This window comes from Homarus americanus, unplaced genomic scaffold, assembly GCF_018991925.1.
Source record: "Homarus americanus isolate GMGI-L3 unplaced genomic scaffold, GMGI_Hamer_2.0 scaffold9514, whole genome shotgun sequence".
Lineage (NCBI taxonomy): Eukaryota > Metazoa > Arthropoda > Malacostraca > Decapoda > Nephropidae > Homarus > Homarus americanus.
This window is the reverse complement of record NW_024728474.1, coordinates 21777-38116: the sequence shown is the minus strand read 5'-3', so window position 1 is coordinate 38116 and position 16340 is coordinate 21777. Positions and strand designations below refer to the sequence as shown.

Here is a 16340-nt window from a genome sequence, read left to right as displayed (position 1 = left end):
ACGCTAGAGGAGCCACCATCAGTCAGCTTCCTGTTCATTTTTTTTACATCATAACTTTTCTTATTCTGTACAATAAAGCGAATTACACCCACTCCTGTTTCATCACCTGGGCCTCATATAAACACTTAGACAAGGAACTTTCTCAGCAGCCAAAATTTTTTCTTTGCGGTAAAGGAAAATTAAACAAAGATTAACTGTAATATCTGTGTGTAACTTTCTATCCATCCAGGTAAATAAACTCACCTGTGGGAGTAAATAAGACCAAGGCAAGTATTTGTTGTACCTGTTGATTGTGTCCATATTGTTCAGGAAAATATGTAAAATAGTTGAGTACTTTTCTCACTCGCATACAAGCTGATTACAATACGCTCTCCCATTCACAAGAGGAATCACCTGTAGAATCTCCCTCCCAGCATATTTCACCTGAAGATTAACCACCCTAACGTTAACTTAACCTAACGCTAATGTAACCTAATCTAACCTAACCCAATCTAACGTAACCTACCTAACCTAACTTAACGTTAACCTAACCCCATCCCTCCCAAACAGCGTTAGGGTGGTTAATCTTTAGGTGAAATAAGCTGGGCTGGATGAGGCAGTAGAGGACAGACACGAGGATATGATGGACAAGTGTATTTTAACCCCTTGAGTACAGTGACAACCCCGTACCCAAGAGGTTAAGAGTAGCCCTTGGACTAGCTTTGATAACTACCAGAATCGAAGCCCCCTAGATGTGTGACCTGACCCACCCTGTGATGGAGGGTGCTACACTGACCCTTGACCTTTCATGGGCTCTCACCTGACCACTACTAAATGTCTCACTCTGTGTTGGTCAGTGTAATATTCACCTGAGATACAGTGACTTCGTCGTATGTATCCCACAGGTGCCAGGGCTCTGCGTCGTGCCTTTATCGCGGCCACGGGTCAAGTTTCAGTCACTAGTAAGAAACTTGGGTCAAGGAACGACCACAGTTCATGTTTGGCTGCCAAGCGTTTGAGTTATATATCAAACTCTGTTCATAAGTCGAAAAAACTAAAATAATAGTAATACAGAAACAATAATTTTAGTAACATAAGTAAAATAAAAGTTCTCAAACCCAATTCAGGATGTCTAACTCAAGTATCTCGGTAAGGGAGCCATGGTCAAGCTTTGGGTGTGGACGGTGCTGGCTGTGTTACGCCTTGTTGTGGCTGATGGGTGACAACACACCACGGGTCGGGCAGCCCAGCCAGTTCTCTCGTCCATTAGGCAGGCTGCAGACTCCCAACCACTGGTCTTCTCCGTGGGGGAGTTTGGAGGGGCCTGAAATAATACAACGGGCGCAGACCACCCTCATGGACTCCTCCAGGAGGTTACAGAAGGACGAAGCTGGCCGATGCTCCCTCGCCAGGCAGCCAGACTACATGCAAAGTCTCCCGCAACACCCTGAGCACCGCGACCGCTCCTCTTGGGGTAAGTTGGAGGAGACGTTCTCCCAGCAGGTGCAAGCCTTGGTGTCCCTGTGGCAGGAGATGATGGTCAAGGGGGTGTCCAGTGTCCGTAGATGGTGGCAAAGGACACCGCCAAAATACAGACGAATGATCTAAACAGACCAACGTCATGGTTGACCTCCCCTCCCCCAGCCGCCCCCCCCTGCCCATACCTATATTAACATGTTTGTTTTTTCGTCTTGGTAATTCACGTTTTTTTTCTTTTTACCTTTAGTTATGATACGTATACCAAAAATCTCCCTTTTTTATTTTTCCCTACCCCATACCAATAGGTTTTCATTACCTACATAAGAACATAATAACATAAGAAAATAAGGAGTTCGCAATAGGCCGGTTGGCCTGTGCATGGCAGCTCCTGTCGAAAGCACACTACCTCTATCATCCATGAATCTATTCCAGCCTCCTTTTGAAACTTTCCAGAGTTCCCTGCACTTACTTTCATACAAAGTTGTTAAGTTTGTTCCACTCTGTCCACCATCCCATTTGTGAACCAGTTTCTTCCTATCTCCCTCCTAAACCTAAACTTATCCAACTTAAATCCGTTGCTCCGAGTCCTATCCTGCTCGGATATTATAAGAACTTTATCTATATCCCCTTTATTGATTCCTTTCACCCAATTGAATACTTCTATCATATCTCCCCGCACTCTTCGCCTTTCTAGGGAATGCAAGTTAAGTTTCTTTAACCTATCCTGATATGGAAGGTTTCTAAGTCCCGGAATCATTTTCGTCATTCTTCGCTGCACCGACTCTAGTGAATTGATATCCATTCTATAATAAGGGCACCAGAACTGAACCACATAATCGAGGTGCGGCCTGACTAGCGCAAGATATAGTTGCAATAAGACCTCTGCACTCTTATTACTTACACTTCTAGATATAAAACCCAATACTCTGTTTGCCTTATTTCGAACATTAACGCACTGTTTTCTAGGCCGTAGGTCCGGGCTTACAAGTACCCCTAGGTCTCTTTCACAAGTCGACTTCTCTAGGTTGATGTTGTTAAGGCTGTATACATTGTCAGTATTTGTTCTTCCAATATTAAGTACGCTGCACTTGCTGGTGTTGAATTTCATTTGCCATTTTTCAGACCACCCCTGCAGTTTATTTAGATCCTCCTGTAATGCATTTGCATCCTGCCTTGAATTAATCTGCCGCCCTATTTTGGTGTCATCCGCAAACTTGCTTATGTCACTGCTGATCCCAGTATCTAGATCGTTTATGTAGATTATGAACAAGAGTGGGCCTAGTACTGACCCCTGGGGGACCCCACTGATTACACGGCCCCACTCAGATTTAACACCATCTACGCTGACCCTATGCGTTCTATCGGTGAGCCATGATTTTATCCAATTTAAAACTTTCCCCTCGATACCACGAGCCTTAATTTTTCTCAGAAGCCTCTGGTGCGGTACTCTGTCGAATGCTTTGCTATAGTCTAAGTAAATAACATCGTAATTTTCGTCATTATCTACTACCTCGAAGACTTTCCTAAAAAAACGTCAGCAGATTTGTTAGACAAGATTTCCCCTTTGTAAACCCATGTTGCGAGTCGTAGATTAATTTGCCTTTCTCTAGATGCGATCGAATGCTATCTGCTATAATTGATTCAAGAAATTTCCCCGCTACTGACGTCAAACTGATCGGCCGGCAATTTGACGCGGATGCTCTGTCTCCCTTTTTGAATATGGGTACTACATTTGCCTGTTTCCACAAGTCTGGCAAAACTCCGGTGTCTAATGATTTTGTAAATAAATTTACGAGGGGTCCGCTAATCTGTTCCCTACACTCTTTCAAGACTCGAGGGAAAATTTCATCCGGCCCTGGGGATTTTGTCTTCTTTAGTTTATTTATCCTCTTAAGAACATCCTCTTTTCTGATAGTGATATTCTTTAATTTCTCTTCTTCCTTTCCCCTAAATATCAGTTCCACCTCTGGAATTTTTTCGCGAATTTCTTCTGTGAAAACTGATAAGTAGTTGTTCAATGCTTTGCCTATTTCCTCACTGCCATTTATCACTTCTCCCCTCCCTGTCTTTAAAGGCCCAACTTTGTCCTTGACTTTTGTTCTATATACCTGGAAAAATCCCTGTGTTGTACAGGGAGTGCTGAGAGAAGTGACAGTGTTGCTCCAGGTCACCTCTCACCTTCTCACCTGTGCCAATGAAGGTGTCTCAGGTCTTATTAACACAACGTTTACATCTTTATTATATTATCAGACATTATTATTTTTATTACAGTAACAAGTCAAGCGATAGAGAATACACCTGAACTTTACATAGACTTGTATGATAATTACCATAGGGAGAAAGTGTCTCTACATTAGTTGTAAATAAACCCGGCGACTCTAACCTAACCTAACCTAACCTAACCTAACCTAACCTAACCTAACCTAACCTAATCTAACCTAATCTATCATAACCTAACCTTCTCTAACTAGCCTAACTTAAGGTGGGTTAGTTCACTTGTAGGTTACGTTACATTATATGTAGATTAGGGGTGCAGCTAGAAGTTAGGTTAGGTTAGAAGCGAGCCAACCTACATGTCCTACCCACGACTTAAAGCGGGATAGGTCAGGCAGCCAGCCCACGTGTCCTACCATCACAACCATAATACAAACGTAATAGGTCAGCCATCCTTTCAACCATCCAGTCAGCTAACCAGCCAACCAACCATCCATTCAGCCACCACCACCACCAGCACCACCACAATAATATACCGCCCCGTTTCACTCTGCTGGCGATGACAGGAGACGTGATAGGAACGACCAGAACGACACGTCTGAAATTAATGGACAGCTTACCTGGTCGTCTTGTGTGTCATCAAAGCTTACCAGGTCGTCGTGTGTCCTATTAAAGCTTACCAGGTCGTCGTGTGTCCTATTAAAGCTTACCAGGTCGTCGTGTGTCCTATTAAAGCTTGCCAGGTCGTCTTGTGTGCCATTAAATCTCACCAGGTCGTCTTATGTGCCATTAAAGTTTACCGGGTCATCGTGTGTACCATCAAAGCTTGCAAGGTCGTCTCCGAAGTGAGTATATATTTTTAAAGGAGTTATTTTAAGGAATTTATTATTCGCCTCGTAGCTACCTGGCGAGCAAGTTACTTCGCCTCTTAAATCTGGTAACCTAAGATGTTAAAAGTAGCTCTTCTTTCCTTCCTTCCTTTCATTCATTCATCCTATTTTTCTCCTTCCCTTTCCTTCCTTCTTTACCTCTCCATTTGTACCGTCATTTTCCTTCCTTCCTCCCTGCCTTCTTATTCTCCTACTCCCTGTTTCCCCTCCTCTCTATCCCTCCCATCTCCCTCTACGTTCCCTCACTTAATTGATTCTCCCCAACAGGTAACAGGAGAAACGTATAACAGCATTACGTCATCAACATAACATTATGCTTGTACAATGTGATAAGAGTCCTCAGTCCCTCCTCTGTCTCACCCCCCCCCCTCCTCGCCCTCTCTCTCTCTTCTCCTCTCCTTCCTCCACGCCTTGTCTTCCTCCTTCTTCCCTCCTTCTCTATTTTCCCCGCTCCTTCAGCCAGCAGAGAACGTGACAGAGGGCAGACAGAGAGACAGACAGAAAGTCGGCCACGTCTCCACAACCCTGACTTTCCTCCCTCCCTCCTCCAACTCCCCCCTCCCCCATCCCCCTCCACCCTCCCCTCCCCCCTCCTTCCCCCATTAAACTCAATATGTTGAATGTCATTAGGCTGATAGTAGGTAGAAATGTGTAGCAGTACCATTCCCGAGTTCAATTGTCCATCAGAGTCCAGCAGAGTCCAGTAGAGTCCAGTAGAGTCCAGCAGAGTCCAGTAGAGTCCACCAAGGCGCCTTCCTACGCTTCTGGTATTGACTGACCAACTTACCGCTGTGTTGTAGTCGTGTTGGTCCTGACACTACACCGCCACCAATACCTGGGGTGATTACACTAAACTTTAGGTGTGTGTGTGTGTGTGTGTGTGTGTGTGTGTTATGAAGCAGGTATTTGCTTTAGTTATTATGTCTGAATTGATTTAGTCTATGGTAAGACAGGTGGTTAGGTTAGGTTGTGTTAGGTTATTGAGTAATAATTTGGAAGTGAAAATATTTTACTTTATTGTCTCCTTCGTTCCTTTTCGTCTCTTTCGCTTCCACTTCTGCTTCTCTCTCTCTCTCTCTCTCTCTCTCTCTCTCTCTCTCTCTCTCTCTCTCTCTCTCTCTCTCTCTCTCTCTCTCTCTCCTCAATTCCAGCTCCTCTATCCTTCTCTTCCACCCTCCTCCTTCCTGAATCTCCCAGTCTCCCATTCCCCCACCTTACTTCTGCCCTTACTCTTCCCTGTCCTCCCTTCTTCCTCCTTCCTACCTCTCTCCGTTTCTCCTCCCACTCACCCACCCTCCTTCCCTCCTTCCCCCCCTCCCCCCACCCCCCCCTTTCCTCCCTCCCTCCTTCCTCCTCCCACCCTTCCTCCTCCTCCTCTCTCCTTCCCTCCCTCCTCCCCTTCCTCCCCCTCCTCCCTCCCCTCCCCTCCCTCCCCTCCCCTTCCCCCCCTTCTCCACAATCTGTGTCAACAGATACCACACACAAAAAGGCTTCTATTCCAGCACCAATGAACGAACAATAACACCAATTAACACAGGTAGTTATAGTTATTAAGTATTATGATTACCCTGTTGCAATAATTTGTCTGTGATTACCTAAAAACATACCTGTATTTACCTTTAATTAACCTCAGTATACCTGGATTAATGTATATTTTCTTTAATGTGATTTTATTTACATACATATTCCTGAGTGCTTGTATTTGCATGTGTGATAATGAGCCTTTGTTTTTCCTCTGTTTTTTGTCTTAATATCTCTTTGTGTATATTAAGTCAGGTGTTTACTTATATATTGCTAGAACTCGTGACCTTGGCTATCTAAAAGAAAAGGTGGAGGTAATCTTACCTACGACAGTGGACTGGGGTGACTTAGGACCCCCCTCACCTCTCCCCCCCCTCTCCCTCAATCCCTCCCCTTCCTCCACCCCCTCCTCCTCTCTCTTCCTCCGTCTAGTTGAGAGTCGTATGTAGAAACTTAAGAAGAATAGAGTTTTATTTATGGACACACACACACACACACACACACACACACACACACACACACACACACTACTCACGACTTCAAAGAACTTGTCTATAAGCTTTTATAAACTCTTGGAATAAAAATATAAAAAAACTGGATAAAATCACTAATTGACACCTGTTGATCTGGGGAGGGGAAGAGGGGAGGGAAAAGGGGGAGGGGGTGGAGATGGAGATGATGAGAAGGGGGAGGGAGGGGGGATGGGGAGAAGGTGTAAAGGGATGTCCGAATCTTGTGCTTGACTAGACCACCTCCAAGGAGTGTATCAAGCAGGACCAGGTTCATAGTAAGGGGGAAGTCATTACCCAGGACACCGCCAAAATGAAATTCGTGAGTAATATTTCTCCTCCAAAAGGACATCGTAGGATTATAGGATTTAAGAAGGGACATCATCTAGGATATCATTCACTTATACTATACGATAACTTGAGGTAGAGTTTTACTATGGCGGGGATGTAATGCACAGACTCTACCTTGTTGTGTTGTTGTTTTTGTTGCTCAGTAAACACGGAATAAGAATGGTATATGGTACTGTACGTGTCCTTTTGGGAATATGGACCCTGTACTTGATTGGGGGAATAATGTACAATATTTGACATTCTTTGGCACTGTTTAACACTATTTGATATTACTTGGCACTATTTGACACCGATTTTTATACTTTATTTTCCTTAGATTCTTTTCATTGTATTGTAGTGCAGTGTAATGTTCTTAATGTCATTGTCCTAGTCGTTCTCATTGTCATTATCGTTATTTTTATCGTCAATATCGTCGCTTTCATCATCGTTGTTTTCATCGTCAGTATCGTCGGTTTAATTCTTATTATTGTAATTATTGTCTTCATTATCCTTATCGTTATTTACATCATCAATATCGTAGCTTTCATCGTCATTATTGTCGTCTTCATCGTCATTATCGTTATCTTTATCATCAATATCGTTATTTTGATCGTGATTATCGGTACTTCCATCGTTATTATCGTTTTCCTTATCATCCTTATCGTTATTTTCATGGTCAATATCGTCGCTTTCATCGTTGTCATCACAGAATTGCTCATCGTCAAGCAATGGAAATAAATCGTCGTAACAATTCCCAACACGACTAACTTTGCGGTGCGTCTCTGTGTCACATCAGACCCGCATGCAGTGGTGACTCTTAATTCTCTGCGTGACGACAAAAAAAATCAACTGATGATATTCATTTTAATTATATTTTAAACTTAATGGAGAGGGATCCAGTTATTAAGGTGCTTCAACAACAAGGATCTTCAAGTACTGGGATTCAATTAAAATTTGTCCATTAGTTTAATTTCTCCATCAGTATTGTATGAAACATGTCGTGACGTCAGGTTCTCATTCACCTTCTATTAGAGTCTCGAGTCATTGTTTATTTTGTAATTTAATCAATGTTGTCCTTGATCTAACCTCACTAAGTCGCATCATGTAAATTGAAGGTAATTGTCATATAGGTAAATAAGACATGAAGCGACTGTACCTGTTCTAACCCCTTCACTACAGGGAGGTCACTTTTGATGTATTATTTGACCAACGTCAGACGATTTGATCAGTGCCGGCTCTAAGGCGACACTGTACACAAGGGGTTAATATATAGAGTTAAGTTGGCTCAGTGAATGAAAATCTTGACTCACTCACTCATCGAAAGAATCTTATAAGAAGCCATGCCGGTGGATGTGTTGCTGCCAGACGTACAAATAATGCAGCAATAATGATACATATTCCCAGATCTGGTTACAAATTTCACCCATCATCTTCATGTAAAAATACTGATCTACATAATACTGTATCTTATTCATACTATCATTAAAGATGTAGATAAACAATATTTATTAACCAGTACGATAACTTGTGCCTGGCCAAGGTGCATCACCCTGCCAATTTGCCAAACATCACTAACTCAGTATCTATGACAGTATGATGGTGTCAGGATGTGTCTAAGCTGCTCTTCTCAAACACAGCTTTTGGCTATTTTTTTTAGTTCATCTTTGTGTCTCTCATCGTTGTACTTCCCTAGGTCTCTATATATTATCTATTTAACTGTGCTTCTCACCTTCCTGCTGGCGCTGATGGCGGTGCTCATTTCCGTCAGCGCTGACCCAGAGCCCACCAAGGGTAAGGGATTCAAGGGGGGCAGAAGGAGGTCCCACGTCTCCTTCGGCAGCCACGGTGGCGGTTTTGGCGGCGGCATAAGTTTTAGAGGCGGCTTCCACGGTGGTCATGGAGGTGGTTTTAGCAGGGGCTACGGCGGCGGTGGATTCAGAGGCGGCTACGGCGGCGGCGGATTCAGAGGCGGCTATGGCGGCGGCGGATTCAGAGGCGGCTACGGCGGCGGCGGATTCAGACGCGCCTACAGCAGCGGTGGATACAGAGGCGGCTATGGCAGCGGCGGATACAGAGGCGGCTATGGCAGCGGTGGATACAGAGGCGGCTATGGCAGCGGTGGATACAGAGGCAACTATGGTGGCGGAGGATTTAGAGGACACAGGGGCGGTTTCAGCAGTGGTTATGGCCACGGTGGCGGCGTCAGTATCGGTTTCGGTGGTGGATATGGAGGAGTGAGTGGTGGGCGTGGGTACGGGCGTGGCAGCGGTGGATACGGGCGTGGCAGCTATGGGTGATGAGGTCAGGTCCTCCTACCCAGCAGCTTGGTCATGAACGATTGCCTCACACATGGAGGATATTCATCATGAACTGGCTGACGAGGCAAGAAAAATAAACAGTAACTTTTTGTAACTACAAGATTATTACAACAGTATCATAGACTCACAAATAGACCTTATTGGTTTCTTTATTATTATGACCTAAACTTGTGTTGCTAATGACGTTTCCTTCTCAAACTGTAATACATTAAATACTATTCCTGTTTATCTACTCATTGATGTAAAGTAACACAAAACATTACATTAATCCACATTCTTTGTCTTTCATTTCTTCCACTGATGAACTGAATAACAAAACATAATTATTACCTGTTTAAACGTGTTGCTAATGACACTTACCTTAATTCATCGTACTCAAGGGGATAAATCATTGAACTCAAGGGGGTCAGATGGTAAGTCATTGTATTCGTGGGTTTAAGTCATTGTAGAGTGTGTGTGTGTGTGTGTGTGTGTGTGTGTGTGTGTGTGTGTGTGTGTGTGTGTGTGTTTGTCACCCAAGAACGCGGATGTTTACACCTATTCCTTCTTCGTCACCAGTGATGAATAAATCACTAGTTGAAGCTGTGTTGGTTCACTCACCTTTACCTCGACCTTCTACGCACTCACCCTCACACACCTACAAAACCACAGCTACACAAGATACAGGTGTGGCCAGGTGTTGTAGAGGGTGGTAGAGGCAGGACACAGGTATGGCCAGGTGTTGAGAGGGTGGTAGAGGCAGGACACAGGTATGGCCAGGTGTTGTAGAGGGTGGTAGAGGCAGGACACAGGTATGGCCAGGTGTTGAGAGGGTGGTAGGGCAGGACACAGGTATGGGGTGTTGAGAGGGTGGTGAGCAGGACACAGGTATGGCCAGGTGTTGAGAGGTGGTAGAGCAGGACACAGGTGTGGCCAGGTGTTGTAGAGGGTGGTAGAGGGCAGGACACAGGTATGGCCAGGTGTTGTAGAGGGTGGTAGAGGCAGAACAGGTATGGCCAGGTGTTGTAGAGGGTGGTAGAGGCAGGACACAGGTATGGCCAGGTGTTGAGAGGGTGGTAGAGGCAGGACACAGGTATATGGCCAGGTGTTGCTATGGCCAGGTGTTGAGAGGTGGTGGGCAGGACACAGGTATGGCCAGGTGTTGAGAGTGGTAGGGCAGGACACAGGTATGGCCAGGTGTTGTAGAGGGTGTAAGGCAGGACACAGTGTGGCCAGGTGTTGAGAGGGTGGTAGAGGCAGGACACAGGTATGGCCAGGTGTTGAGAGGATGGTAGAGGCAGGACACAGGTATGGCCAGGTGTTGAGAGGGTGGTAGAGGCAGGACACAGGTATGGCCAGGTGTTGTAGAGGCAGTAGAGGCAGGACACAGGTTTGGCCAGGTGTTGTAGAGAGTCAAGGTTACGCCAAGGGATTATCTCACTTCCGGGGTCTTCTGTCGTAGCTCTCACCTGTAAATAATCTCACCTGGGTTGTTGTTATTGTGTTTGTTTGTTTGTTTGTTTGTTTGTTTGTTTGTTTGTTTGTTTGTTTTTGTTGTGATCTCCATAATAATCTTACTAATGTGGTCTTTTTTTATCCCCCCATTAGATTTTTAATAGCTACAGCTCTTCCGCATGTGTCTATTGCGTAATGGTGTGTCTGTTGCGTCATAGTGTGTCGGTTGCGTCATAGTGTGTCGGTTGCGTCATAGTGTGTCGGTTGCGTCATAGTGTGTCTGTTGCGTCATAGTGTGTCGGTTGCGTCATAGTGTGTCTGTTGCGTCATAGTGTGTCGGTTGCGTCATAGTGTGTCTGTTGCGTCATAGTGTGTCTGTTGTGTCATAGTGTGTCAGTTGTGTCATAGTGTTTTGGGTAATAGTGTGTCGGTTGCGTCATAGTGTGTCTGTTGCGTCATAGTGTGTCAGTTGTGTCATAGTGTGTCAGTTGTATCATAGTATGTCAACTGTGTCATATATTGTGTCATTTTTGTCATAGTGTGTCAGTTGTGTCATTGTGTGTCAGTTTTGTCATATCGTGTGTCATTTGTGTCATAAATGTGTCAGTAGTGTTATAGTGTGCTAGTTGTGTCATGGTATGTGTGTGTCAATTGTGTCATGGTATCATTTGCATCAGAAAGTGTGTCATCTGTGTCATATCTTGTGTCATTTGTGTCACAGTGTGTAAGTTGTATCATAGTGTATCATTTGCGTCATATTGTGTGTCATGTGTGTCATTATATTGTTTGCGTCATATTGTGTGTCGGTTTATGTCATTTGTGTCATAAAACATCTGACAAAATTCTCGTTCCATCACTCGTTGACAAATTCTGATGTAGTGATTATTGTTAACATCTGTCGTTAATAATAATAATAATAATAATAATAATAATAATAATAATAATAATAATAATAATAACAATAATAATAATAATAATAATAATAATAATAATAATAATAATAATAATAGTAATAATAATAATACACAATCCCTAAGACGTGTATTAAGTATTGACCTCAGCTGCCAGGTACAAGGAGACAAGAGCTTAGGTACATGACTCACTGAAAATGTCTTGGAATTAATTATTCAAAAAACTTTAATTCATCCTTCCATTATGTGTGTGTGTGTGTGTGTGTGTGTGTGTGTGTGTGTGTGTGTGTGTGTGTGTGTGTGTGTGTGTGTGTATTACAGAGCTCATACAGGAGAATATACGATAGAGTTCATGCACTTTATTACATCACAATGCACAAAGATATCACCACCCTGATTTTCCCACGAGAGACTAATCGTGGTCGCCAGGAAACTGTTTACTTCCGTTTCTCTCTCAGGTAGAAAGTGAAAGAGAAGTAAACACACTACTTGGCAACCCCCTCCCAGTCACCTCCCCAGCAGCAGCAGGTTGGGCGTCTATTTAAGAGGCAGACAACCGTAGGAGGAACCATTCTTCTCTCCGTCTCCGCTCAGGCCAAGGACGACTGCCTTTACCATAGAACCATAATGAACGTAGTGAGTATTGAATATCTCCCGGGAGTATGGTGTCACGGCTGGTGTACTGTGGTGTGCTGTGGTGTATGTGATGAACTGTGGTGTATGTGACGTACTGTGTGTTTATTGTGTGAGTCTGTTATATGTCACAGTTGTGGTGTTCGAAGCTTTCATGAGACACTGTTACAAAGTTTATATACGATACTCAGCAATGATTTCAAGGCTCCGTGATACGTTTGTTGATGCTTCATTATAATGTGTGTTTGAGGCTTAATGAAACGTTCTTGAAGCATTATGTTCTTGAAGTTTTATTAAATAAGTTATTGAAGCTTTATAAAACACCTTTAAAGCTTTGTACAACATTCTTGAAACTGTGTGTGTGTGTGTGTGTGTGTGTGTTTGTGTGTGGTTACTGTGTTGATACAAGAGCACCTAACTTCTACGACTCACTTAAACACAAAGTAGTCATCCATTATGACATCAAAACTCTTCCTTGACTCTACCTTAACTTATGACTCGAGTAACAAGCATACTTCACCTCGAGGATGAGCACAAGGGTGGCTATAGACCTTGAGTGTAAGGTCATTTCCTTGAGTGATACTTGTTGTCCTGTTCCTTAGAGACAGGGCACCGTTTCTCAATAGGATTTCTTACTATACCTGAAGCGGATTAAGCCCATACCAGGATTACTTGAGAGATTACATCACTGGATAAAGGGATTTATTTCTTTACATTACTTGATATTATTTATACAAGACCGTCGAAAGAGAATTCTCAGATTTTAATTTATGTATTAAAATTGGGCATTGTTTTTTATGTATGTATGTATGTATGTATGTATGTATGTATGTATGTATGTATCAGGTGTGAAAGTCGCCACGGGTGACAGTGAGATGGAACTTAGTAGAAAGACTGACCCTTAAGTCTTCATCCCACACTCATGGAAAGACTCTGGCAGGTAATGACGAGTCCTTACCTCAACCCTGGGGCAGACCTGACCCGAGAGAACCATCACATCTACAGCCGAGGCCCAGGAATATTCAGGTGTTTTCTTGGCGTCCATCACATCTACAGCCGAGGCCCAGGAATATTCAGGTGTTTTCTTATCGTTTCTTTATTTTGCTTCTCTCTCTTCTTCCCTCAGACACACTGGGCGCTGGCCCTCCTGCTGGCGCTGATGGGGGTCCTCACCTCAGTCAGCGCTGAACCCGCCCCTGACCCCGAGCCCTTCAAGAAAAGGAAAGGAGGTCACTACTATCGCCCAGTCATAGTGATGCGCAGCTACGGTGGCGGCTACGGGGGCGGACACGGCGGCGGCGGTTACGGAGGTGGAAAGGGAAAGGGCGGTGGCATTTTCAAAGGTGGATTTGGCGGTGGACTCTTCAAGGGTGGAAAGGGTAAAGGCGGAGGCGGCTACGGAGGTGGAAAGGGAAAGGGCGGTGGTGGATATGGTGGTGGAAAGGGTAAAGGCAAGGGTGGCGGCTTTTTCAAAGGCTTCCGTGGACTCTTCAAAGGCGGAAAAGGTAAGGGCGGCGGAGGCTATGGCGGCGGAAAAGGCAAAGGCGGTGGAGGCTACGGAGGCGGCGGACATGGAGGCGGTGGCTATGGCGGCGGCGGCTATGGCGGTGGACATGGAGGCGGCGGCTATGGCGGTGGACATGGAGGCGGCGGCTATGGCGGTGGACATGGTGGCGGCGGCTATGGCGGTGGATATGGAGGCGGCGGCGGCTACGGGCGGTAAGGATGCACCATCACAACACCATGAGGACTTCACGTGACACCTTAAGTACCATAACCATATTGGGCCACTGACTACAAGCACTCCAAGGGGAACAGTCATCCTCCTCTCCCCCACCCCCCTCTTCCTCCTCCTCTTCCTCCTCCCCAACATGGACGTAAACACAACACTGGCTCCCACCTACTAAGAACCTGCGTCTCTTAATTAATCATTCATACGTCAAAAAAATATCAAAACTCTATTTCAGCGATCTATTTCACATCTACTTATTCTTGAGAGGTTAAGAATATTTTCGTCATTCTTGTTCAGAGGGAAAATTTTACAGTATAGTCATTGATATATATTTTGAATTGTAGTTTATTTTATTACCTGGATATAATTACAAGCTTTTAAGTGTAATTTTATGGCCTTTAAGTTCCATCACCTTTAAGCTTCGTTCCACAGTTTGTAAGTTCTATTTCACCCGTTCCATCATCTGCAAGTTCTGTTTCACCCGTTATATCGCCTGCAAGTTCTGTTCCACCCGTTCCATCATTTGCAAGTTCCGTTCCATCCGTTCCATCGCCTGCAACTTCTGTTCCGCCCGTTCCATCGCCTGCAAGTTCCGTTCCACCCGTTCCATTACCAACAAGTTCCGTTCCATCCGTTCCATCACCTTTAAGTTCCGAGCCATCCGTTCCATCACCTGCAACTTCTGTTCCACCCGTTCCATCACCTGCAAGTTCCGTTGATTTGCTTTATTTTCACTTGTTAAAGCTGGAAATTCAAAGTTTTCCTCACTTGTTCAAAGCTGAAAGTTCAAAATATCTCTTCCATACATTTGTTCATACCTGGAGCCTTGGAGAGTCTCCCTAACACCTGTTCATAATAATTGTTCTTAGTTCATTTAGTTTTTCTCAACTGAAACTACAATATTTCGTCACCTTACAAATGACATCAAGCAGTCTTTCTCTATAGTCTATATCGCAGATAACTTCCCTATAGTCAGGTAGATATCTTACGTTGTCATTTTATCTAGGTATTCCTATAAATTACTAAATGAAAAAGGAATATCCCATCCACATTCACACACTGAAAGAATTAAATCTGGTTCTAAGATCTCTAAACTCAAAAGATACTAAGACATTTTTGCCAGCATCACAGACGTAGCCTGAGTGTTTGCTTATATTTGTGCCCGATGAGTCTTGTCTTCATGTCAGTCACAGGTGCCCGATGGGTCTTGTCTTCATGTCAGTCACAGGTGCCCGATGGGTCTTGTCTTCATGTCAGTCACAGGTGCCCGATGAGTCTTGTCTTCATGTCAGTCACAGGTGCCCGATGGGTCTTGTCTTCATGTCAGTCACAGGTGCCCGATGGGTCTTGTCTTCATGTCAGTCACAGGTGCCCGATGGGTCTTGTCTTCATCTTGTCTACGTTGTGAATTGTATTTTTGTTTGTCTATCCAATATTTGTAAATTTTGTTTATAATAAGATATGTGAAAAATATTATTATTTGTGTTTTACTGAACCATTAGTTGTTTCATGTAACTTACTGTACGTTGTGAGTTGTAATGACAGGAGATTGAAGTGTGTTAATCCCGAAGTGAAATTGGTGTTTAGAGAGAAGATGATTACACACACACACACACACACACACACACACACCCACCCACACACACCCACCCACACACACACCCACACCCACACACACCCACACACACACACACCCACACACACACCCACACACCCACAACACACACCCACACCCACACACACCCACCCACACACACACACCCACACACACACAGTTGGAGGAGATATAGTGGGCTTTATCGGCTTCTACAACAATAACAAACATGATGATGATGACAGAATGTAAGGTATATTTACACTGTACTCAAAAGGATAAACACCGTACTCAAGGAGCTAGCATAGTACAGGTACTCAAAAACGTTAATATCATAATCAAGGGGAAATTATACTCAATGGATCAACTCATCGTATTCAAAGGGTTAACTACGTACTCAAGGGGTTAACACCACACTCAAAGGGTTAACACCGTATTCAAAGGGTTAACACCGTACTCAAAGGGTTAACACTGTACTCAAAGGGTTAACACTGTACTCAAAGGGTAAACACTGTACTCAAAGGGTTAACACTGTACTCAAAGGGTTAACACTGTACTCAAAGGGTAAACACTGTACTCAAAGGGTTAACACTGTACTCAAAGGGTTAGCACTGTACTCAAAGGGTTAACACTGTACTCAAAGGGTTAACACTGTACTCAAAGGGTTAGCACTGTACTCAAAGGGTTAACACTGTACTCAAAGGGTTAACACTGTACTCAACGGGTTAACACTGTACTCAAAGGGTTAACACCGTACTCAAAGGGTTAACACCTCTCAAAATCAAACAACTAAGAT

General features: G+C 44.1%; 2 protein-coding genes across 3 annotated transcripts; both read left to right on the top strand.

Annotated features, from left to right (window-relative positions):
- Window positions 1–8667: 8667 nt before the first annotated feature.
- On the top strand, window positions 8668–9219 carry LOC121866103 (glycine-rich protein DOT1-like). The gene has a single exon (XM_042365700.1). The coding sequence runs from the start codon at window positions 8668–8670 to the stop codon at window positions 9217–9219; it is 552 nt and encodes a 183-aa protein (XP_042221634.1).
- A 2898-nt stretch (window positions 9220–12117) lies between these two features.
- Window positions 12118–15426, top strand: LOC121866096 (acanthoscurrin-2-like). 2 transcript variants are annotated; one of them, XR_006088888.1, is made up of 3 exons: window positions 12118–12221; window positions 13345–15108; window positions 15144–15426. XR_006088888.1 is itself a non-coding variant. In XM_042365692.1 (2 exons), the coding sequence occupies exons 1-2, from the start codon at window positions 12213–12215 to the stop codon at window positions 13939–13941; spliced, it is 606 nt and encodes a 201-aa protein (XP_042221626.1). In that variant the 5' UTR covers window positions 12118–12212; the 3' UTR covers window positions 13942–15426. The 2 variants fall into 2 exon arrangements, 1 of the variants encoding a protein (XP_042221626.1); XM_042365692.1 differs by having other exon boundaries at window positions 13345–15426.
- Window positions 15427–16340: the final 914 nt, after the last annotated feature.